The sequence below is a fragment of the Gasterosteus aculeatus genome, chromosome 20, assembly GCF_964276395.1.
Source record: "Gasterosteus aculeatus chromosome 20, fGasAcu3.hap1.1, whole genome shotgun sequence".
Classification (NCBI taxonomy): Eukaryota; Metazoa; Chordata; class Actinopteri; order Perciformes; family Gasterosteidae; genus Gasterosteus; species Gasterosteus aculeatus.
This window is the reverse complement of record NC_135707.1, coordinates 9,253,810-9,276,414: the sequence shown is the minus strand read 5'-3', so window position 1 is coordinate 9,276,414 and position 22,605 is coordinate 9,253,810. Positions and strand designations below refer to the sequence as shown.

At 46.3% G+C, this 22,605-nt stretch overlaps 3 protein-coding genes across 24 annotated transcripts; 2 read left to right on the top strand and 1 right to left on the bottom strand.

Annotated features, from left to right (window-relative positions):
• The first annotated feature begins 2,207 nt into the window (after positions 1-2,207).
• Positions 2,208-16,493, top strand: l3mbtl1b (L3MBTL histone methyl-lysine binding protein 1b). Of its 18 annotated transcripts, none has more exons than XM_078095044.1 (24): positions 2,208-2,674; positions 3,085-3,155; positions 3,271-3,394; positions 8,062-8,196; positions 8,470-8,665; positions 8,804-8,856; positions 8,977-9,120; positions 9,316-9,367; positions 9,702-9,796; positions 9,913-10,017; positions 10,086-10,221; positions 10,310-10,401; positions 10,497-10,648; positions 10,902-11,005; positions 11,357-11,442; positions 11,546-11,656; positions 11,738-11,852; positions 12,056-12,155; positions 12,599-12,793; positions 13,620-13,721; positions 13,823-13,887; positions 13,975-14,147; positions 14,367-14,429; positions 15,168-16,493. In XM_078095044.1, exons 3-24 carry the CDS (start codon positions 3,353-3,355, stop codon positions 15,294-15,296), a joined length of 2,445 nt encoding a protein of 814 aa, XP_077951170.1. In that variant the 5' UTR covers positions 2,208-2,674; positions 3,085-3,155; positions 3,271-3,352; the 3' UTR covers positions 15,297-16,493. The 18 variants fall into 18 exon arrangements, with proteins under 18 accessions (XP_077951170.1, XP_077951171.1, XP_040020739.2 ...); XM_078095045.1 differs by having other exon boundaries at positions 8,777-8,856; positions 10,902-10,978; XM_040164805.2 differs by having other exon boundaries at positions 8,777-8,856.
• On the bottom strand, positions 3,529-6,238 carry LOC120810346 (putative transmembrane protein 244). Of its 4 annotated transcripts, XM_040164823.2 has the most exons (7): positions 6,039-6,238; positions 5,238-5,284; positions 4,895-4,980; positions 4,440-4,513; positions 4,213-4,338; positions 4,093-4,137; positions 3,529-4,022 (listed from the first exon to the last, which is right to left on the bottom strand). In XM_040164823.2, exons 2-7 carry the CDS (start codon positions 5,268-5,270, stop codon positions 3,928-3,930), a joined length of 459 nt encoding a protein of 152 aa, XP_040020757.1. In that variant the 5' UTR covers positions 5,271-5,284; positions 6,039-6,238; the 3' UTR covers positions 3,529-3,927. The 4 variants fall into 4 exon arrangements, with proteins under 4 accessions (XP_040020757.1, XP_040020756.1, XP_077951195.1 ...); XM_040164822.2 differs by having other exon boundaries at positions 4,093-4,338; positions 6,039-6,160; XM_078095069.1 differs by lacking the exons at positions 5,238-5,284; positions 6,039-6,238 and adding an exon at positions 5,285-5,384.
• Positions 16,494-18,254: 1,761 nt separating the features above from the next.
• LOC120810345 (uncharacterized) lies at positions 18,255-21,711 on the top strand. Of its 2 annotated transcripts, XM_040164821.2 has the most exons (3): positions 18,384-18,525; positions 19,185-19,543; positions 19,577-21,711. In XM_040164821.2, the coding sequence occupies exons 2-3, from the start codon at positions 19,199-19,201 to the stop codon at positions 19,994-19,996; spliced, it is 765 nt and encodes a 254-aa protein (XP_040020755.2). In that variant the 5' UTR covers positions 18,384-18,525; positions 19,185-19,198; the 3' UTR covers positions 19,997-21,711. The 2 variants fall into 2 exon arrangements, with proteins under 2 accessions (XP_040020754.2, XP_040020755.2); XM_040164820.2 differs by having other exon boundaries at positions 18,255-18,525; positions 19,185-21,711.
• The last annotated feature ends 894 nt before the right edge of the window (positions 21,712-22,605 follow it).

The window sequence follows — 22,605 nt, the reverse complement described above, 5'->3', positions numbered from 1 at the left end:
AATTCCTACGGAAAACAAATAAATTATAATTCCACCACAAGCGATATTCTGCTCTCTTGTCTCCATCTACAGGGGAAAAAAAGTGTTGCTGTGTTCAACATGAAAAATGTACTGTTCCGCCAATCCGCCTTATATAACACCCAATAACTACTGTTAGGCGTAACACACTAAAAGCAACACGCCGAAGGCATTGATGAACATTATTTATTGTATTTAGGCCCCTAATGCACGGTTATGCCTAAATTGGAATTGGAATGATAAAAACTAAGTTGTGGATGGAGTGTTCAGAATCTTTATCTAAGTAAGTGTAAAATAGTGTCCTGGTGAATCTGAGCCGGCAGTTGGCTGTCGGCAGTTGTACCTTCAATAGAATCACCTCGGCCCTTGAGTTTTAAACGCTGGCTCCTGTGCTCACTTCCTCTCTCACAGGCTACAACATCCAACCTGTGTCTTTAATGTTTGGTTATGCAACTTCCACAGCGCACGCGCGCGTGCACGCACACTCAAGTGCACTGCTTTGACAACCGACTTTGCTAATCTGCACAGTCCACTGTTTGTTTTGTTTACTGTATTTTGACACTGAGTTGGTTTGAGTGTAAACTTGCATCAACTGCCTCTTTCTCACTGACCACAAACCCCCGGTTTGATAGACAGACATTTTGATATGATACAATTGAACAATAAACCTGCAGCTGATATTACGACCAGATCTCCGTGTGGACCCGTCAATGAGTAACAGACGTGACAGACACAATTTTAAAAAAAGAGAATGACGATTAAAAGATTAATTCTCATACGAGATATTGAATGCTGGAAGAACGCTGATGATACTAAAGCTATAATTGAGACAATACCATGATACGGTTTTAGTAATTCCGCAGACTGAAGCAGAGAGCCTGTTCTTTCTGGTGCCTTCCTGATCCGCTGAACCTCTTGTGGGAAGGGCGTTAGAATTTAAATATGCAGGCAATGTGCTCAGTGTCACCTGTTGCAGGCCGGAAGAAGCAAAAACCAGCCACAGCTATAGTTCCGATGCCGTTGGGGTGATGATGATGACAATGGGAGTCAGACTGTAATCAGTCAGTCAGCAGAGACCAGTTTAATTTGGGGTGGCGGGGGGAAGCTGGCAGTGCAACAGAAAAGGACCTCCCCTCCGCTGCTGTTCAGGGATCAGGTTTCCGCCACAGTAACCAAGACACACCGTGTACCGACTCAGAACCCATGCAGCTCCAAATTTAGAAACAGACACATTCACAAACTTGATGTCATTTCACATCTATACTTCATGTCCAGTTGATCTGATTCAATCTCTCTTCTTCTGATCTCATGCTCATCCGTTGCTCAAATCATGTGACAATCATTCCTGTTAATCCATTCTGATAAAGGCCAATTTCATCTCCTGAAAGAGTACAATATTTATATTTAATTTCTCTTTTGGCGATGGAAGAGAGGGCTGAACCTCTCTGTCTGTCTCTCAAGAATTATTTACTACCAGACTGAAGACAGTTTCTCTCTATTTTCTAATTAGAGAACAGCCAGACACTATGAGAGATGCTGCTAGCGTTATGTCACATATCACACGTATGAAACTGGGTCTGTAATATATTTATTAGGTGTGCAGCAGTCACAGAGAAAGACAAACACTGAGCTGTCATGTGCTGGAATGCTGTCACGGCTTGCCGGTTCAAAATAAAAGCACGTGCTACAAATCTCTGGTCATGCTTAAAATAATGTGTGTTGTGCGTTTTCTTTCTCTCTTCTTTTTCTCGATTTCAGCTATCATGCACATTTATCCAGTAGCCTATATCAGTGTTGCCGTCCACTCACAGACTTACTGGTGGTTTGCATTGCTCCCGCTTTTCAAGTGTGACAAATGAAGAGGCCTACAGAAGAAAAAAAGAAAGAATGCTCGAAATCAATTGTCTTCATCCAACAATGGATTGGGTACAAGGTACAAGGCAGAGCCAGCTGTGGGCTTATTTCAAGTGGATGTGGACTATATTGTACATGGTTATTTAAATATAGGCAGATTCATATTTTCCCCACATTCAAATGCGACCCTCTAATTAATGGCTTTAGTCTAAGTCTAAAGCTACGACCTACGGCAAAGACAAACGTTTATTTTACTTTAAGTCGACCATGTGCGCATGCGTCACGATTATGAAATCTCCGAGGGCACTTGAACGCAGCATTGCTGCTGGTACGCTGCGACTGCTACGTCAGAGGTCCCTAAAGCAAGCAGCCATCCGAATTATGAATACTGTATTATTAAAGTGAAATTTAAGTCAAAAACATAACGTCTGCTATTCGTAATAGAATTCCTGATAACAGTCCCATCACTTCCCTAAAGTAGGTAGTGAGCAGCTAACCTTTGCTAAATACCGTTACATGTGTTTACTCTTATGTAAGGGACATAAGCTACGGTTACTCTCTGCTTGGTTTACGGCTGTGCTCAAGGCGATAAAGTTGGCTTCAGGGACTTCCTACGCAAACGCATTCCCAGTCAGCAGTTCAGCCAAAATGAAATACACACAATTGTAAAATACTTTTTTAGTTTGGATTGGAATTAAAAAAAAATTAAAAACGCATTTTAGCTACTGTTTTTGACCACCCGAGACCCAGAAACCCCAGCAGAGAGACAGCCGGCTGAGAAGAGAGGATGAGAGAGGCCGTGGTGAGTACAGAGCTGTTGTTTTTAAGAAAGGCAGACAGAGGTAGAGCTTAATCTGACTTCCTGCCCTTTCTCTCCCTGTGTCTTTCTCTGCTCAGTGAAAACAGACATCTTACAGTAAGAAATTTCACCAACTGATGCCAACAAATAGGCCAGATTTGAGTAGTTGCATTTATCAAGGAAATTTACCTTGTTTCCTTTGCTTAAATGTGTGGTCACCATCCTGCAACCAAAATCTTTTATTCCTTAATTCTCTAGCAAGTGAATACACTTGGGCAAATGGGCAAATACAAGGATCGTCTCCCTTTGCCCATTTAAAAGTTGAAAACATAGCAAATTCTTAATCCTACATACATCATTTTGTTTTAAAGATTAAGTTATTGGTTTCCTGACAGCTTTTCTACTACCTTCAGGAACGGGTAATTTCCTGAAACCAGGGCTGCTTTATACCCTGCAGAAATGGCCATGGCAGGAGGAGGAAGCGGTAGGAGTGATTTAGAAATGGATGGAGGGCATTTATTGTTTGTGGTGTACTGGAGTGTGTTTATTTCTTTCGACTCCTCGGACCGGCCCCTGTGACATCTGCTGCATCCACCCAGAGTTCCGGCTGCAGTCTGTGCCTCTGTGAATGAGCGGTGTCTGGCGGGCCCGACCAGCAAGGAATTTCCAGGATCCAACTTCATGGAGATGTTGGTAGCAGAGCCGGTTTCACCGAATCCTCAGGTAGCATGTTAGTTAATATTTGTTTTTTTATTTCATAAAAGTCTATTTTTAATCACTTCAGCCAGCAAATTCTTTTACTGTAGTTCTCATGAAGTTACAGTATATTTTATGTAATAAGTTATTTTCAGCATCAGTTTATTGATGAGAAATAATCTGGAGCAGCTTTATTTTAAAACAAACTTACAAACATTGCAACTTTTTTGTTCTGTTTTACATTCACAGCTTACAAAAGAAAAATACTTTACAGGCTGCTGTAAAACCTGCTCAGTAACAGCGGCATTGTGCCTCACGAGAAATATCCAGAGAACATCAGTTTGTGGCATTTACATAAAACCAAACACTGAAACACAGATTGAAACCAGTTCAGCCTGATGTGTGATGGTGAGGAGTCGGTTTTGTGTTGGTCACTATAAAAACAATCAATGGTGAGAACCAAGTGGGTGTCTCCAGGACGAGAGGACCCGGTCGGATCCTTTTCACATCACTTCACAGGACCGGTCTTAGAAACATTTCCTACACAGTGCGGCTCTCTGTCAGTAGATACTGAAGGAGACGAAGCTCTGGTCACTCTGGCAGGTGAAGTAAGCGATCAGCTGACCGTTGCATATCATCAGAAACAAGCCGCTACCTACGGAACAACAAAAGAACCTTTAAAAAAAATGAACTCTTAGATAAGTTGCCAGGTATGTTTTTGTTACCTAAAGCCAGCCACCACTGCCACACCGTGGGAAACTCCCACATAACTGCAACACAGAAACAAATAACACAATAATCTATTTGTGTGCCCGGGATGATGCAGTGTTTGGATTTCTGCTCACCTAGACTGGTGATCAGAACATGCAGAAGTGTGACCGTGAGGGCGTAGTCCCACACCCTCCTCTTCACCACTGCAGCAAAAAAAAGGCCGCTGCAAAAGTAGGTGAGCTCCAAGGACAGCAGGTTCACTGAGGAAGACACACAGCGGAACAAAAATGACAAAAGTTGCTCGCTATACAAGTCAATGCCTATTGTTGATTAGATTGACTGTATTATTTAGGATGCTCACCCAAGTATTTGGAGTTGGATTCAGCAAGATTGGTCTTAAAGTCAAACGGAATCAATCCGTCAAAGTGATCCAACCTAAATGAGAAGTTAGAACTGGATTAAATGTCCAATAAGAGACTGTTGTCATACATTGGAAGAGAGTCAATGAAATCACTGCAGTGTCTTCATTTTCAGCATTGTATGTTAGCAGCCGCTAAACAAATGCTCCAGATATATCCACGTTGTGCGGATAAAGTAAATACTGTACATTTCCCATGAGCCAAAGGTGGATCCATAAATAAATTAGGGCACTATGGGGCCCACAGTCAACTGTTTCAACCCTACTGGGCCTCATGGTTTCCTGCTTTCTGTGCATGTCTACATGTTCAGACCGCAGCTACTACGCGTGAAATTTTCGTGCACAAAGCCAGTAAAACGCATACCGCCCGTGCGCATGCGCGTTAGGGACATTCTCACCTGAAGGCACCGAAGCACACGCTCCCAATCATGTAGAAAAGAGCGTAAAATATCAGCAGACACAGCAGCAGGTTGGAGAGGACGGTCTGCGGGACAGAAACCCGAATATTATCACAATGTACCGCATCCGCGTGAACAGCGACCCAAATCCAGTCAGCAGTCCTACGTGCAAAGGCTGCGGATTATCATCTGTATACCACGCCGGCTAAAAACAGACCCGGCACGTTCACACAGTCTCCGGCACAGTCTCTTTATTATTTAATCACACGTGATTTGCATAATCGGTCGACCGCGACGGGCGGACGGTTCCCCGCAGGGCTTATTGTTAAAAATGTCCCCTCACCTTCGAGTCGACCACTTTGCCTTTGAATGCCATCTCATGGTTCGTACCTGTTATGTTTGAAGAAAATACATGAGAACAAATTGTAGGCTGCAGAACGATGTGCGAGCCGGTTAAAACCCTCTTTCTTTTTTCTTTTTTTTTTGGGAGGGGGGGGGGTGGACTCATTGTGCCACCTGGCGGTGAGACGTGGGACGGCGCGCCGCCGCCGCTGCGCGCCGTCCAACTGGACTCGTCTCACCTCGTCTCGGGCCTTTGTTGACTGAAATAAATACTTCTCTTGTGGACCTGTTAGCGTTAGCTGCTGGACGCGCGCCCACGGATGCGACGGCGATTAGCGTGGAGACATTTAATCAAAAGTGAACGGAAACGGATGACACAAAATATAAATCAGTAGCTTTATTATACCGGAGAAACCATAACCGCCCCTACGTGGGAGGGATTGAATACAGTAAAACAGCTTGAGATGATGCGGTTCAACACGAGTGTTTGGACTATTGGCAACTCGGCATGTACTTCATATCGATCTGAAAACACCAGGAATGAATACGCGCACCCTGGTAGCTGTTACGTGCAATCAGCTGTCACAATAAAGCCACAAAGCACACACATCCACGGATGCCAGCGGAGGTGACTGCATGCAGTCCGATACACTGGCAGCTCGGATGTTGAATTTCCTTCAAAAGTGCGAAAGAAGCGTTTTTAAACGGAGTGTTTCGTGCAGGTTTGATTGGGCTAAACTCGACCGTCCTGTCCGACTTCATTCAACGTTCGCCGTTCTGTCAAGATCGCACTCGCACAAACCTGCAGACGTGAAGAGGGTTTATTTTAATGCCGAAATCAGTCCCGCAGCGGCGTGTTTCGGGTTAGGGTTCTTTTTCCTTTCTTTTCGGATGATTTTACAGGCCTGAGTTATTTAATCCCACAGTTAGCAACTGCGCGTACAAACTGATAATCGCGTCGAAATGTGACACGCAGTTGAGTAATTGATCAGTCGGGAGGGGAGTGCGGGGTTTAACGTTGCTTTTTATTGGGGGGGAGAAAAACCGCCCGTTGGTCAACAAGGGGAACCAACCGCTCCTCAACGGTCACAGGAGAAACACACTGCGGGCCCGCTGCGCTCCCCCGGTGCTCAGAATAAACAAATACTTGTGAGCGAACCGGGGACGCGAGCTCCGGTCTGTCGGTGCCACTTCGCCCCGTCGGCACCGAGCGGACTTATGAGTGTAAACGGGCCGGGTATTGACCGCCGATAGTAAACCGAACTTTTCCGAGACCCAAAGTTGTCAGGCAGCGCATCTTTCACGCATGCGCATCCCTTCATCCAGCTCTAAATAAGAGTTAAAACAGAAACGAGGTGAGTTCCACATTTCTAAACAATACGGCCGTTAATACTCATTTATTGCCGTTAACAGGGGCACAATTTGGGGGGGAAAAGCGGCCGTCGCCTGGCTAATTATCGCCCGTTTAAATTATTTCCACTCTGATTTAAAACGGCGAAAATAAATCGGGTTTTTTTCAAGTTTCTATTGAAGAAATTAATCAAGCAACATTGTTGAAGCCGGTAACAACAGCGCGCCGCGAGTGTAAGTGTTTTGGGGGAACTGTGCGAAATATTGGGGTCTTGTCAAATGCGTTTTCCTATTGTTATTAACCGGGAAACTTATTTATTACAGATTGTCCTTAGCTGGCTGCATCCAGTCGCAATGCTACGGCTAGCCCCCCTTTAGCAGAACCTCGGCTCAGTTGAACGGAGTGGAGCTAGCTGGCGGTTAGCTCCCTGTCAGCGCTAGCTAGCAACCCGGGCTGACATTCCGTGACAAGGGGAAAGTGAAGAAAATAACTCGAGTGACGGAAAACACAAAGTCGGGAAATTACACCGCAAGCGTGTGGCCCTGTTCGACGTCTAGCGCCGTCGCATGATTTGTTTAAATGGGTAACTTGAGTAATTTAAATAGTTTAAACGTGTTGGTGGCCTCTTCCTAGGCTCCGCCATTTTGTATAAGACGAATGCTAATCATGGGCGCTCCTACGTGCACTTTATTTATGGCTAGAATAAAATTGACATATCGCGTGCAAAGTCAAACTAAATCCACATCCATGAGCCCGGGCTGCTGTTTACTTCTCGCGTGGTTACGGCCACCATGCAAACGGAAAATCCATCCCCCTTTATTCCGTGTTGAACATGCGTCAAGACTAAAACGTTATATCGTAATATTCGTCGGATTAAAACGCTTTTAAGTTCGGCCAGTGAGTTCAGGAAACCGTGTTCTCTATGAAACGGATGATCGAATGGCCCTCTCACGCGTTTATGGCAAGGCAAAACGCCGGTTTTAGGAGATACTGTTAAAACAAGGAAAATATAAACTTGTGTGGTTAACTTCAAGTTGAGGCGTCTTTCCTCGTGTTTGTCAATGGTCCCGATGACGGTTCATCCCGTTGGGACCGTTTGTGCACGTATACGCCCGTTAGATGACCAGCAAAACAGTATTATTATTGACTGTTTTGTCTGAAATCGAAGTGCATGGTGTATGCTGCGAGCCAGCACACGGTCGCCATCTAGCGGCGGAGTTCGGTAATGTTGTTTACAAGTGCGAGTAGACGGCGTTTGTCGTTGGGACCACGTTGTAGGCAAAACCATATATGGGGGGTTGGGAGGGGGAAGTTTCACTGTAATAATCAAGCATAGTCAGCACAATAGACAGAGAACAATGTCATAATTTAAATTAGAGATGTAGCCTGAACATTTTAATTTGCATCCGCCTTTACATATTCTCCTCTGTAAGGTTTTTGTGTCTTTAAAGTGACTGTCATTGTTTCCATGCAGGTTGGGGATATCATAGGAGTTGGAATGACCGACACTCCTCCAAGGGACGGCCCCTCCCAGGGCGCTGAGTTCGATATGATGGGGGCTCTGGACTGGAAGGACGGTATTGCCACGCTGCCGGGAAGTGACATCAGGGTACAAAAGGAGATTCGTTCATGTTAATTATCATTTCTGATTGTGGAAATGTTTGTCCACACGTCTCTGTTCACGCACAGATTTGAAAGAGCAAGGTTTTCTGTTGTGTTCAACTTAAAAAAAAAAAGAAAGATGAAAAAAGAAAATGAATGTGACTTATACTAATGTATAAGCTGCTAACTGCATTCTTCATGACACAAGATTAATTAGGAGTAACAATTTCCTGTGGCACACAGTAATGACCATTTCTGTCTCCTGACTTGTGTCTTTCAGTTTCGCATGACAGAGTTCGGGACTCTGGAAATCGTCACAGACCTAGAGGCCAAAGGACAGAAGGCCGAGCCTGAGACGTTGGACCCAGCACAGTCTCACACTCCTACACCTCCACCAGAGGGACAATCACAGACTAGCAAAGCCACAGCTCCAGCTCCAGCCAATCAGAGTCAGCCAGGATCATCTCAAAGTAAAGGTATGACAGCACATTTGTAAATCGTACACACTTTTATTGTAAAGGACGGCAGTGTTTACTTTTGATGCTCCAGACGTCATTTTCAGCCCTCCTCTCTACTTTGTCCTCTAGTTCCTGGTCCCGTGCTTCTGTCTTTAGAAGAGGGACCTAGTGTGGAGGGCCCCAGTGTGGAGGTCGGCCCCAGTGTAGAGGTAGGCTCTAACGCAGACGCGGCTCAAAATGGGGAGCTGTCAAGGTGCCGGGCCTGTGATGGCCGTGTCCCCCCGGGTGCCTTCTTCCAGGGCAAGTTCTGTAGCTCCGTTTGTGCTCAGCCCTCCAGCGGCAGATCGTCCCCGGGAGAAGCAAGGGAGAGTCAAGCAGCTGATGGTGAAAGGCTGGGTAAACGTGTGCGCAAAAAGAGGAAGATGTATATGGATTCTGGGGATGAAGAGGAAGACAACCAAGAGGAACCAGAGGTAGGGAGCATATATTTAGTTCTCTTTCAAAGCGTCCAGGCCAGCCAAGTGTTCACGGATGTCTTTCTTTGATAGATCTTGCCACAAAGTATCAAATTACAACTTATAATTGGATCTTTTCATATTTAGGTTGAGAAAGGATAAAGTATGGCTTGTATGGCCTGATTTTGAATTATTTTACTTAACCTTTCATAGGAAAAGGCCAAGACTGCCAAAGGGAGGAGAGGAGCCAAAATTGCCAAACTGGGTAAGGTTACGCTTTTGCCACTGTAGAGGGGAAGGATGGAGGGAGATATTTCCTGCCTTGTTTCCAAATCTTCAAATGATTGACACGGTTAACTCATTTCAAGGCATTAACATGCTCACAATATACAACACAATTTAATTAAACCACTTGAAGATTGTCCTCTGATGTATTCATTTTTATTTTCAAATGTTATGTATGCATTTAAAAAGTAAATTATCTTTATTGTACTGGATTCAATTAAAACTGTGGAGGAGCTGTGTTTGCTTTTCCTGAATGTGATGATGGTCCTCATGCACCAGCCACTGTCCGTAATAGTAATGTTTCCAACCCTCAGTGACCGGCCCAGCCAATAAGAAACGGGCGTGGAGCTGGCCTTCTTATTTAGAGGAGGAAAAGGCCATCGCTGCTCCTGCTAAACTATTCAAAGAGGTATACACACACCCCCTCCTCCATTTATGCTGACCCACCTCAGAGCTGCTTATACAAAAAGTATAAGAAGATGGTCTTGTGTATTAGGTCTCAGACTGTGCTCATTTGTCTTGCAGCACCAGTCACTTCCTCAAAGCAGGAACAGTTTTAAAGTGGGAATGAAGCTGGAGGGGCTGGACCCGTCGCACCCCTCCCTGTTCTGTGTTCTATCTGTTGCAGAGGTACGTGTGCTAATAGTTGTGTGTGGCTGGTCTAGAGACTAGTATTTGACTGTCCCTTTTTCTCTTAGATACAAGGCTATAGGGTGAGGCTCCACTTTGATGGTTACCCAGAATGCTACGACTTCTGGGCCAACGCAGACTCTTGGGATATGAAACCTGCCGGCTGGTGCGAGAAGAATGGGCACAAGTTATTGTTACCTAAAGGTAGTGTCCCACACACACACACGCACGCACAAACTGACATCTATCCGTGCTTTTATGAACACACCTTCTAAGTGTGCTTGTTTTGTAGGTTGTAAGGATGGAGAGTTTAATTGGAGCATGTACGTGAAGAACTGTAGGGGTCAGCTGGCCCCAAAACACCTTTTCAAGAGTCTCAACACAGTAAGTATTAAGCACTCCAAACCGGTATACACTAAAGCCAGTATCTATGTACCTAGATTAAGGGTTTGTATTTGTTTTATTTTGTTCTATTTCAGTCGGTGACTCCGTCTGGGTTTCGAGCTGGGATGAAGCTGGAGGCGATTGATAGAAAGAACCCGTCTTTGGTCTGTGTCGCAACCATTGCTGCTGTTGTTGACAACCGGCTGCTCATTCATTTTGACAACTGGGATGATACATATGATTATTGGTAAGAGCCTGGTTTAAGACTGAAGGTTATGACAGATTAACCCACTGCTTCCAGAGGTCAATCTGTTTACAACATCAAGAAAGTGCCTATGAACTTTAATTATGGAAAGAATTTGACAGGGTCTTGGTACTTTTGAAAAATGTAACACAAGGTCTGGAAGAAAGACAAATATTCATAACGAGTTATGATCTGCAGAGATTTAGTGTAAAGGTTGTTATTGTGTGCTTGTTTACCAGTAGTTGTCTTTGTCAAGGTGTGACGCTAGCAGCCCGTACATCCATCCTGTGGGATACTGTGAAGATGCTGAGCTTACTCTGACTACTCCAGCTGGTAAGACACAGACCAAGACACACGTGGGTCAGTATACACTATTTTATTATACTTTAGAGAACGCAGAATCTAATATTATCAAAAATCAATGCGCATAAAAATGTAGTTTCTGCTGATGAAATTATTGTTTACCTGGTATTTTCTTAAAAAGTGTTTTACACATTTGTCATACCTCTCAAATACTGTAAGAAATTAATGACAAATTGTAATGACAAATTAACTGTTGTTAATGAGATAACCTAAGCCAATTAAATATATAATAATGGTGAAACGCATGCTGCTGTCAGTTCCTGTGGATCTCAGGAATGTTATGATCTTTTGATCCACACAGCATGTGACAAAAGACTTGAACTAATAGATCTGATTCCCTCTCCTCAGAATACAAGCAACCCAAGAGCTTCTCGTGGGAGAAATACCTGGAGGAAACAGGCACACAGGCGGCTCCTGCTCGTGCTTTTAAACCAGTATGAATCTCTTACACACACACACACACACACAGATTTATAATATGTATGACAGGAGATGTAGGTCTATTTATGTGATCGTTGTTGCGCTGTGTGTTTGCAGCGACCTCCACATGGCTTCCAGATCGGGATGAAAGTGGAAGCTGTGGATAAGAGAAACCCCATGCTCATCCGTGTTGCAACAATAGCGGACACAGAGGACCACCGACTGAAGGTACATCGGGTCTCCTTCTCTGGATGTAATTAAACATGTTCCGGGTGCTGCTTCCGTCTAACTTTCACCATTTTCACCTAGATTCATTTTGATGGCTGGAGCTCAGAATATGACTATTGGGTGGAGACCGACTACCCGGATTTGCACCCTGTAGGCTGGTGTCAGAAAACAGGACACCCGCTACAATACCCTAACGGTGAGACACACTCACACACTCTTCCTGGCTGTCCTGCCCGATATTCAGAGAGGTCAGTCAAGGTTTGTTAGGAGAACGTTCCAAATTGTTGACTGTAAATTGACAGTTAACTTGCAGAAATTTATATCAATCATTAATGGTCTTAATGCAAATATTTGCATAGTTTTAAGAACCCTCCTGTGTGTGTTTTATGTATATTTCAGGTTCCAGTGATTTAGTGACTGCCCCGGGTCAAGGTTGTCCTACCCGAGGATGCAACGGGGTCGGCCACATCAGAGGTCCTCGCTACGGGACCCACTACACGTTAGTTTTTTGTGGTCCCAATTGTTTTTCAATCTTGATCTTGTGTGGCTTTCTTTGTATTGAATTTATTTTGTATTCTTTCATTTTAATATCTTACATATTCTTAATTCATTTTCTGTGAACTTTATTTTTATTTATTATAATTTATATATTATGCTGTGTCTGACACATGGATAGCTAAGTCTCACTTGAACAATATTTGGTTACCGTATATGTACACGAGGAGAATAAAAAGTCTCTGTGTTCTTAAAGGTCAATTATACTTGTGTGGGTCTGTCCAGTGTGACGTGTTGCTTGTGTGGGAGTTTTGAGTCTCGTAGATGATTTCTTGCGGTTTTTGTATTCCAATTTGTTGTAACCTGCTAAATTGCAGAGCATCAAATGTACAATGCAGCGGTGAGTTGTAGGCCTCGGTAAAGTTTCCGTGTCTTTCGTGTGTGCAGTCAAGTGAGCTGTCCCTATTCGGAGACCAATCTGAACAAGGAGGGCTTGCTGCCAGACCGCCTCAGTGGAGAACGGCCCCTCGCCCTCAGTGGACCTCATCCACGCGGGCGCCGCCCCGACCCTAGTACCAACACCGCAACACCGACCACCTCAGCGCCAGAGCAGGCGGAAGGAGCTGAAGACTCTCACAGCAGGTGTGTGGCTGTCACTCAACAACTGTGTAATGTCTGGACAGACGCTCCAAACAAATAGAGGGCGGCATTTGATCTCTAGTTCTAGGTCCGAACAGTATTTTACGTTTTTTACTAGTGCTGAGCAAAGATTGCACGCTTTTATTTTAAAGTAATGTTTTCAGTTTTCTTTTTGTTTCTGAACAGGTAACATAAGGAAACTTTGTCTTTTATCAGGCAGCAGCATATGTTCAGTAGCAAAGGTCCCTGTTAAGAGTGAGGTAAAGTGGTCTAGCTCAAAAAAGGACTTTTCACTCTGTAGAGACTGTGGACTTCCTTTGGATCTCAGTGTAAGAAAAAAAAAAACTCAGTGATGCAGGTTGAGCAATTACACAATGACAACATGAACGTTTAACCTCCACTTTACATTTTCTGACTCCTCTGCACAAAGCCAGTTGCTAAGACGCACAAGGTCATGTACGTTTGCGAGCAGGATGATAAAGAACCTCTCTTCTTCTGAATAATATGACTAGCAAGAGAAAACCAGCAGATCTTATAATATCTCCACAAAAAAAGATGGTTACAATGACGGTGGCCGTCTGCCCCGATCAGGCCAATACCACCGCACGGCTAATTCACCCGCGTTAGTGTCAGGACAGGCTGGGGCTTGATGTTAAACGACAACATGTTATCTGACCTCTTCACATTCTCTTTCTACGGTTTGTTTTGAACAATGAGTCCGTCCACAACTTCCATATTTTATATCTTAAAGTCACCAGCACACCCTTCTCTGTTTCTCTTGCACCTCTGTCCATTACTTTGTATCTAAGCGGATTGTCTGTGTTGCTAGGAAACCGTTGACAGTGGAGGCTGAGCGTTTAGCACGTAACACTCAGCCCGAGCCACCGGGCGGAGCCAGTGAGCAGTGTCACAACGGGACGAGGCCTAAACGGTACAGTCTGAAAGCATCGCGCCCAGCTGGGCTGCTGCAGTTCATTGCAGAAGTTGTCCTCCTGTATGAAAGAGGGACTTCTAACGTGTCTGTCTCTCCAGGACCGCTCCAGTTCCCAAATACCTGAAAATGCACTACGTCAAAGAGGAGATTGACGATGGCAAAGGTGCGTGTGTGTAGAAGCCACACGACGAAGCACATAAATCCTCACCTCACTCCCACTGACTGCCAGCGTTCCCTCCCCTCTCCCCAGCCTCTCCAGACGCCATCTCCCTCCAGCAGGCCCTCCACGAGTCCGTGTTTTCCCCTGGCCTCTCCGCCTCCCCCCCCCACCGGGTGTCTCTCTGCTGGGACAAACATTGCCAGCTGCTGCCTGAGGTCCTGGGGCTGACTGCCAAGCGAGTGGCCACTTGGAGCGCAGAGGAGGTCAGACATGCTTACGCGCTCACACCGCGCCAGCACATGAAACGCCTCCAACATGGAGACACACATCAACTGTGCATGAATGTTCAAGGAGAGCTTCTCTTTCTGCCTGCTGTTTTAATGAAGGCGTACACGAGACCACTTTTATTTGTAGATTAAACATCTTGTGCTCGACAGCCCGTCTGTTGCTTCTAGCTGTAAGTTGTTGTATTTTCTCACCAGGTGGCCACTTTTGTCAAAGGCCTTCCAGGATGTAAAGAACACGCTGCTACGTTTAAAACCGAGGTAAGCACTTCATTCCTATTTAGACGTCGACAAACTCGCACCACTCGAGATTCAAATTATGATTAGTTCAATTGAAAATGTTGTAAGATTATTTTTTGAATGCATGATGAATCTTGTAAGTTGTAAAATATTTTAAAATTGTTTTGGTTTTGTAAGCGTGACATGTTATCCATGAGTCAACAAATCAATGCATTGGCGTTGACTTAAATTCTATGTCTATGTATTACTGCCAACTCTGTAGTCTGTGGGGGGAAAAAAATTATATATATATAAAACTCACAGACACAGTTAGCAAGTAGCTGGGGAAGACAGTGAAGCGTTTAGAAACTAGTCTTAAGTCTTGACACCTCTCTGGATTTGGTGGAGCCCAAAACCAGTTTGTTTGAGACTCCCAAAACGTTATCACCCCAACTAGTCCGCCTTCATAGCGTCAATGCGTTTCCTCGCACTCGTGCAACCGTGGTGTAGTTGGCTCTTTACTTCTGCCGATGTCAGTAAAGCTTAAAAAAATCACAAATGTGGTGGAAGAATTGTGAACATTTGACTTTAATTTCTAGAATAATCCAGTGTAAAATCCCATGGTTTTCTTCTTGAGGTGACGAGTGTGATGCTAACTTCCTCGATTAATTCACCCCTGCAGAACTCTACATGGATCAAGTTCAGTTAAAAGAAAAATAATCTGTTTTAGTCGGTCCAACCACAGTAACACAGAGCAAATGTGTCCTGCTTTCTGTTTAGCAAATAGACGGCGAGGCCTTCCTGCTGCTCACCCAAGGGGACATCGTCAAGATCCTGTCCATCAAATTAGGACCCGCCCTGAAGATCTACAACTCCATCCTCATGTTGAAGAATGCAGACGAAGAGTAAGACTAAAGACGTGACGAGGAATCACTGCCTCCTCGCCGGCCCCTCAGCTCCGGTTTCATCAACACTCGGCTGGAGGGCGCTTGAGTTCAAATTGGCCAGAGCCGGTTTCTTCTGTCGAGCTCCGCACTGGTGCAGCTACACGTCATCACAGGAGAGCATCCGTCCCTCTCCCTCCTCCCTCCCCTACAGACAGTGCTGCTTGACCCGAGGGAGAGTTGAACACGATACCTTATATCGCTTTTGTTTACCGATTCATTTAAAAAAAGAACATCAGGCACCTTCAACGCTCAACATTGTACAGTTTATTAGATTGTGTTGCATTCTGTTGCATATCCTTTTTTTATTTGAGCGGTAAGGGTGCTTGAGTCCAGAGCAGATTGAATACGTTTGGTCGTCCTTTGTTTGCATTATACTTGTCAGACTTATACTTTCTTCTTTTTTCTTTTTTCAAAGCTGCAAAATACAATCGTGAGTCGGCGAGAGTTTAAAAAAAATGTGAAACCCAGAGGAACAGAAGCACTATGTAGTTCAGCCTCTCTCCTCTAGATGGAGAAAGTGGGGAAACTCCACAAGCGTTTAATTCAATTGGAGTTGGCTGTGTGTGTGTGTGTGTGTGTGTGTGTGTGTGTGTGTGTGTGCTTTTCTGGTCAGACGATAGTTTGACAAGCAGGACTAAGGGCTAAATGTCAAATCAAGAAAACATGAAGTCTCTTAAGGGGGAAGGAGACGACTAACTAGCTCTGCTCCTTATCGGCTTTGGTGTCTCCGGGAACGGCACATGAATGTTAAAACAAACAGCGATTAGTGGTTTTGTTTATGTCGTTTGGTTTGGTTCTTTGACATTGTAAATAGTACACAGCTACACAACAACTGTCCCTAACAGAGTTTACTCCTGCTTGGTTATGCAAAGGCTTGACGTCTGTCCACAGGGAAGGGCTCAGTAACTGAAAAATACGAGCCTCAATTGATACAAAGATTTTGAGAAAAAAACAAGACAAACATTGTCAGTGTCTTTGTAAATCAGTGTGTACTTCAGCAAGTTAGAATGTGTACATCAGCAAATGTTTATATGCAAACAGCTTTTATTTATGTATTCTAATTTAAAGGTTAATGGTACGCTGTTTCGGGATCTGAGGAGAGCCGCGGCTGTTTGACAGAACGCTTTTGAATGGGTGAAAATAAATGAGATGTACACGGCCGGCTGTCGTCATTTAACCTCCGTCACTTTACCACACACGCTTCATCTGAAGATGGGACGCTTGTTTGTTTGTTTACCTCTTTACAGTTGTGTGAAACGCATTCCCTCCAGCAAAGACATGCATTTTAGAGGTGTTTACGAAAAACATATTTCAATTTTATGTGAGCGGCTGTAGGACATCTCGTCTACGATTCTTCCTGTAAAAGTCTCACCTGGTTTCATTTAAACAGTTTGAGCCCCCCGAGAAGGAGTTAAATGGAACACTAGCCACAAAAATGCAAAGATTAGAGGAAAGTCCACATGAATAAGAATGTAGCACAACTTCTTCTGGAGTCACATGGGCCAACAGACATGCACACCACTAACCGGCGTTAAGTTGTCCCACACCGCATGCTGGTTTGACACTTTGGCAAGAGGGTCGTGTATGAAAAGTACACAAACAACGAGCTACAACACATCCTGTTTAGAAGAGAAAAACCGGCTACATGCCCGTATGAGTGAGTGCTCTGATGTCGACAGCTGACAAAATCTCCATCCTGAAGACTTGATGGTGGAAAGAGCGCCGCGACAAGCGAAGGTGTCGTAGACACGCGAGGGCCGGGATGCCATTCGATTTCTCAGTTTAACGGAGAAGCCACTGGATTGTAATGGTGAAATATAATGATGCCATGACGTTTTATTAGATTAATGTCCAAAGCTAATTATGATTTTAATTGTGAGGAAGTTCCACGACACCAGCTGTGTGGGAACCATCTGAGCAGCAGAATCCCAGCACCTCTTGTCTTTGATCCCATTTGTCTTTGCATAACACAGCTGCGTGGAGGAGGAAGGAGGAGGTGTGAATTTCTCCGGCCCCCGGTCCTAAATGCAATCAGACACATGTTGTAGGTGCTTTGTGAGCCTTCAGGTCTGGGACCTCGTTGCCTGTCTCCATTCCTATAGCACAACACAACCAAGGTGTTGACCCTGTCAATGTATAAACGCTTCTGTGTTGCTCTCAAACGTTAAGAAGAAGAAATAAACGGAAAATACAACTGAGAAAATCTTCCACCACATTATAGCTCACAGAGCAGAATAACAGGTCTGTTATATCAATATGTCAATATACACAAATACTCATTTTTTAAACTTGATCTTTGTGGAGTTTCTTGAAGTTTGATTATAATTCTTACTCCTCAAGGTGGACGGGGGCAGTTGGGGAGACACGCAGAGGAAGGAATCCCTCCTCTTCAATTTGTATTCTTCAGCCCCAACCGACTCGGACTACAGTGGCATCACTTAAGGCAGTTTTATCTCTGGTTTATGCAACTCTCTGTCTTTTCTTCCGGTCTGGATTGGACCTCCCCAGTACCATAAAAGGACTGGTGGGGCTCTTTGAGTCAAATTGAAGCTTCTGTCAATCAGTTTTTATACCCTACGTCGTTTAACAGAAAACCATAATGGCTGCCTGCAACAGTATGCAATGACATCGCAGGCCTGTATAATCCCACTCAAAAGTCACATGTATAGTACAAGGATCCGCAGGGACCTGCTGTTTTCCTCCCTCTACATCTGGGCTCCAGTGTTCCTGCTCGCAATTGGTGGCTGCTGATCACTAAGAATAACTGGGCTCATCGTGGGACTGGCCTGCATCAGCCACAGATTCCCACGACCCCCCCTCCTTTCCCCTCCTTTCCCCTCCTCTCCTCGCACACAGAGAATAATCTAAACACAGTCTGCGGAGGCGCACAAGCAGCAGGACTCGCGCAGCGGGAGCGCCTTTGCACCACTTTTTTTGACTGTCTTCGTTCCAAAAGCTTCGTTTCGGGCTCGCTGTTGCGCTTCACACCGGCTCACGCGGCAACAGAAAGAAGAAAGGGAGGAAGGAGAGGGAGAAAAGAAGAAGAAAAAAAAGGTCTTGGTGTTTGTCGGAATGCGTTGAAAGTCTGGATTGAACACGCGCAGGAGTGGGAGGAATAACGCAACTCCGGGTCGTTCCTTTGGATGATGCCGAGGAGCCAGTCTCTGCCCCGGATATACCCCAAGAACAAGGCAAGTACCCCGATCCGACGTGGTGGGGACCGCGTTAAAGTGGCCCGGCAGTGAGTTGCTGCAGTCGGCGACAGTGGAGCATCTTGAATTTAAACACAACGTAACGGTGCATGCGTAAAAGCACGCCAAGGACGGCGCCGCATCGACCACGGGTTTGCGTCCTGTTGAATCGCGTTGTGCTCACTCGCCTGGGGGGGGGGGGGGGGGGGGGTAGTGTGTGTGTGTGTGTGTGTGTGTGTGTGAGAGGGGGAAGGGGTTAGGGGGGGGGGGGCGTAGAATTATATCATATCATTTCTTATCTTATTTTGATGAGCTGCGGTGCAATTGCGAACTGGAAACCTACCGAGGGCTCGGTCGTCTTGTGCTCCCCGGGACTCGGTCCGGTCCGGGTCCGGTCCGGGTCCGGAGACGCTGCCGCAGGAGAGCGTGGAGAGTCTGAGTGCCTCCACGGAGACACCGGAGGGGCTGCAGAGGAGCTGGCATCTCATTAGCTCAGCCACATGTCTTATTAAAGCAGCTATTTCCTGTTGTGTGCAATGCAGAGTAAACTACCCCCCCCCCTCCTTCCCCCTCTCCCTCTGGTACAGGAACTTTGTTTCCTAATTCTTCTCTTCCTGCTCCTCCTTGTGTCTCCCCCCCCCCCCCCACCCGGGTTATAGTGTGAAGCCAGAGGATGACGGCAGCCGGACCCGACCACAGCAGCCCCGCCTCATCCCGCTCGTCGCCTATCCGCCTCCCGGCGTGGGCCGCCCACCTGTGGAGAGGCAAGGCCTTCCGGACCAAGCTGCCCCTGCGCTCTGCCCCGGGCGTGTGGCTCCTGCTGGGCGTGGTGGTGGTCCTGGTGGGGATGGCCGTCGCGGTGGCGGGCTACGTGTCGGCCGCCCCGAAGCCCACGGCGGGCGGCCGGGGCGGCACCCACGTCGAGAGGATGAAACTGGCCGGGCCCGTGGTCATGGGAGTGGGCCTGTTCATCTTCATCTGCGCCGCCACGCTCCTGTACGAGAACCGGGACCTCGAGGTCCTCCGGCGAGAGACGCCGGAGGACCTCGAGGATTTGAAGGGAGGAGACGGCTGGGAGGGCTCGCAGGAGCTGCCCAGCTTCGGCTGTCAGGAGCAGTGGGAGTGTAAAGGTGGGGAGCGGGGGTCCTGGGCCCCTCCTCCGACCCACACGCTCCCGCTCTCGGACCACAACTGTGGGCCTCCGCTTCCTTCACCTCACAGAAACACGCACCACGCCAGCGGCCCGTCCTCGCAGTCGGCCCCCTCGGAGGCAGGAGGTAGAGATGAGGAGGAGGAGGAGGAGGAGGAGGAAGGAGGGGCGACTCTGCAGGCCCAAGTTCTGCACCATCAGGAGCCAATCCCTCACCCCTCCTCCCCTCGCCCGTCCGTCTCCCACTCCTCCGTCCACTCGGACTCTTGCAACTCCAGTGAGATCAACTTCAACGTGCGGACAGACGTTCCTCAGCCCTGAAGCCTCCCGGCGCTTTCGGCTTCTGCCGTCTCATCAAACGGTGCACGATGAGACGCGTTTGGAGGTTTTCACCGAGCCAACGCGTCGCTCGGCCGTCGGATGAGACGCTTGTTGGTGTGTTTGGGTGCTCTGCGAGCGGCGCAGCGGCTCTGAGTCACCGCCTGTGAGCGGTGTTTTTGTCCGACATCGTTCTCTGACTCACCCACGCTCGGAGGATCGGAGCTGGGCCGTTTGATGTCAGCTCGCCATCTTGCTTTTCTTTGAACTCACCCATGCCAGAAATCCCAAAAGCCACCGCTTCTTTGACCATATTTGGACGTGAGGGGGGTATTTGCTAAAAAACTTACTTGGGTGCAGGCAAGCGGGAGATGGACACACTCACCCCCCCCCTCTCTCTCTCTCTCTCTCTCTCTCTCTCTCTCTCTCACACACACATACATGAGGAGTATTTACATTTCCTTGCTTTAGAAAGAGGTTTCAGTTAAGAGGATGAGCCAGATAAGGTCTTAAATGCGTCTTTATCTAATCTCACACATACTGTTATCTGCTCTTTATCCGAGGAAATTGTCTTTGTATAAACAAGGGAAGCGCACAAGGCCACACTCCTCTCATTGGACACCTACGGCCACGCTATAAATACCAGCTGCTTGCTGTGCACAGAAGCAAGTGTGGACTTCAGTTTCAGTGATTTACTGTGATTCATTTAAAAAAAAAAGTTTTTTCATTCACAGTGTCAGCTGTTCATTTCTCTCGAGTGGGGTGAGGCGAGATCTTGAAGAATTGGTGAAAAATGAAAAAGAGCAATGACTGAAAGAAAGAAAAAAAAAATCAATGATCAGATCTGGTTAGACGAGTTATTTCTGACGAAGCGGTTGAATGAGTCGCGTAACTGAAGCCTCGCTCTCCCACATCCCGACCTTTCATCTCCTCTCGCTTCATCATCTGATTCCTACGCTTTATTCAAACGCCCCGCGGTCCTCCATCTCATTTTTCTGGCTTAAACAGAGCGAGAACAACGCGGAGAGGAACGTTAACGGGGCCAATTAAGCGAAAGCGTGCGCGTTGGAACGGCCTTGAGAGCTAAAGGAGGCAAGATGTTGATTATCGCCAGCATTTTCTCCTCCAGCCGCTAATTACACTGGGGGGGGGCATCAGTCTGACGGGTTTTATAGGTCCATTAGGAGCACAGAGTATTTCCTCCTTCACTGGCTTCATGCTGGGATGCTGCCATCCAGACGACGACGGAGGCCCAAGCGTTCAGTAATTTGCAACACTTTGTTTCCCTCACCGAGTACAGCACCCATCTCTCACTTACACTCTGCACACACACACACACAGCTGAAGGTTCGGTAGGTACATTATGCTGTTTCAAGAGGCAGGTACGAGACGGGGAGAATGTGTCTGACTCGTCAGTGAAGCTGGAAGCTTTCGCACTCGTCGGCGGGAAGAGCAGCTCTCTCTCTTTCACACGTGCGCGAGTCGTCACTGTGGAAGATGCTGTGATGGGTTTACACCTACAGGGAGAGATCTGCATGGATGTCAGAGCTGTATTAGGTTCTCCCCTCTTAACCCGATACGGCCTTCTATCCTCATGAAGGCTACTGTTTTAGAGGTGGATTCGATTCACTGGCTCCAGGGGGCTGGGAACAAACCACAATGCACCAAAATGATTTTTTAAAGTTGACAGAAAATAAAAAAAAATAAAAAAAATGCTATGACAAGTCTCTCATTTGCTTCAAGCTCACGGACGAGTAGACAGAGAAACACACTGCTTCACTCAACTCAGCCTTTCAGCTCCGTACCAGAGTTAATTTAGCTCCTGTGTCTTCATGGCATATCGTTGGATTTCCTAGTTATTGATCCGCTTTGACATTAAACTGACCGGAGGGATTTGTCTTTGTCTTGCACAACATGTGGCAGCAACCGAGAATACAATAAATCATTGAGTTGTACAACAGTGGTGTTACGTAATTTAGCGACGCACTTCTTTTTGCTGCATTGAGAATATGACTGAATTGAATCCCGTCCCGAGAGATTAATGGGTGGTTGGTAGATACATATCCATACAGATGGAAGGGAGGCTGTAAGCTGCTTAACCCCGCGCTGACTCAGGATACTCGGTTCCATGCGAAGGAGACGACCTACGATCAGCATTTCCTTTATATAAAAGATGTGACGGACTGAGGATCAACCGACCAGAAAATGCAGAGAATTTGTATTAGAGCTGGAAGTGGTGTAAAGTTAAGAAGCTTTTAAAAGAAAAAAGAAAGTAAGAAGAGCCTAGTTGGCGGAAAGGTTTTTAACCACCAAGTAGGGCTTTTAATCCCCAAAACACATGTGTGTTATACTTCATGAAAAGGGGGAGCGTGGGGGGTGAATCACCAGCTACACAAACCGATTATATGAAACATTCTCAATGTAACTTCTGGTACAACAAGCGGAAAAACCAAAGGAAATTTCCTCACGTCAAAGGCGATATGAAATCTTTCTGGTGGCCGGGCTGCACATCCCAGCGCCCAGGATCCTCTAATTGGCAAGTTGTCCCCCCCAAACTTTAGTTCTTTGATCATCTTCCCTTCCGCCTTTCAGCAGCTGTGGGGTGTGGACAA

Bases quoted from the DNA above. Each gene is read 5' to 3' on its own strand.
- l3mbtl1b (XM_040164799.2), top strand. From the start codon at position 3,353: ATGGAGATGTTGGTAGCAGAGCCGGTTTCACCGAATCCTCAG. The intron at 11,443-11,545 runs GTATGAATCTCT...GTGTGTTTGCAG, and splicing joins CTGCTCGTGCTTTTAAACCA to CGACCTCCACATGGCTTCCA. The intron at 14,148-14,366 runs GTCAGACATGCT...TTTTCTCACCAG, and splicing joins CCACTTGGAGCGCAGAGGAG to GTGGCCACTTTTGTCAAAGG.
- LOC120810346 (XM_040164822.2), bottom strand. From the start codon at position 5,270: ATGGCATTCAAAGGCAAAGTGGTCGACTCGAAG. The intron at 4,514-4,894 runs GTGAGAATGTCC...CTTCTCATTTAG, and splicing joins GTGTGCTTCGGTGCCTTCAG to GTTGGATCACTTTGACGGAT. The intron at 4,023-4,092 runs GTAACAAAAACA...GTTGTTCCGTAG, and splicing joins GCAGTGGTGGCTGGCTTTAG to GTAGCGGCTTGTTTCTGATG.
- LOC120810345 (XM_040164820.2), top strand. From the start codon at position 19,199: ATGACGGCAGCCGGACCCGACCACAGCAGCCCCGCCTCATCCCGCTCG.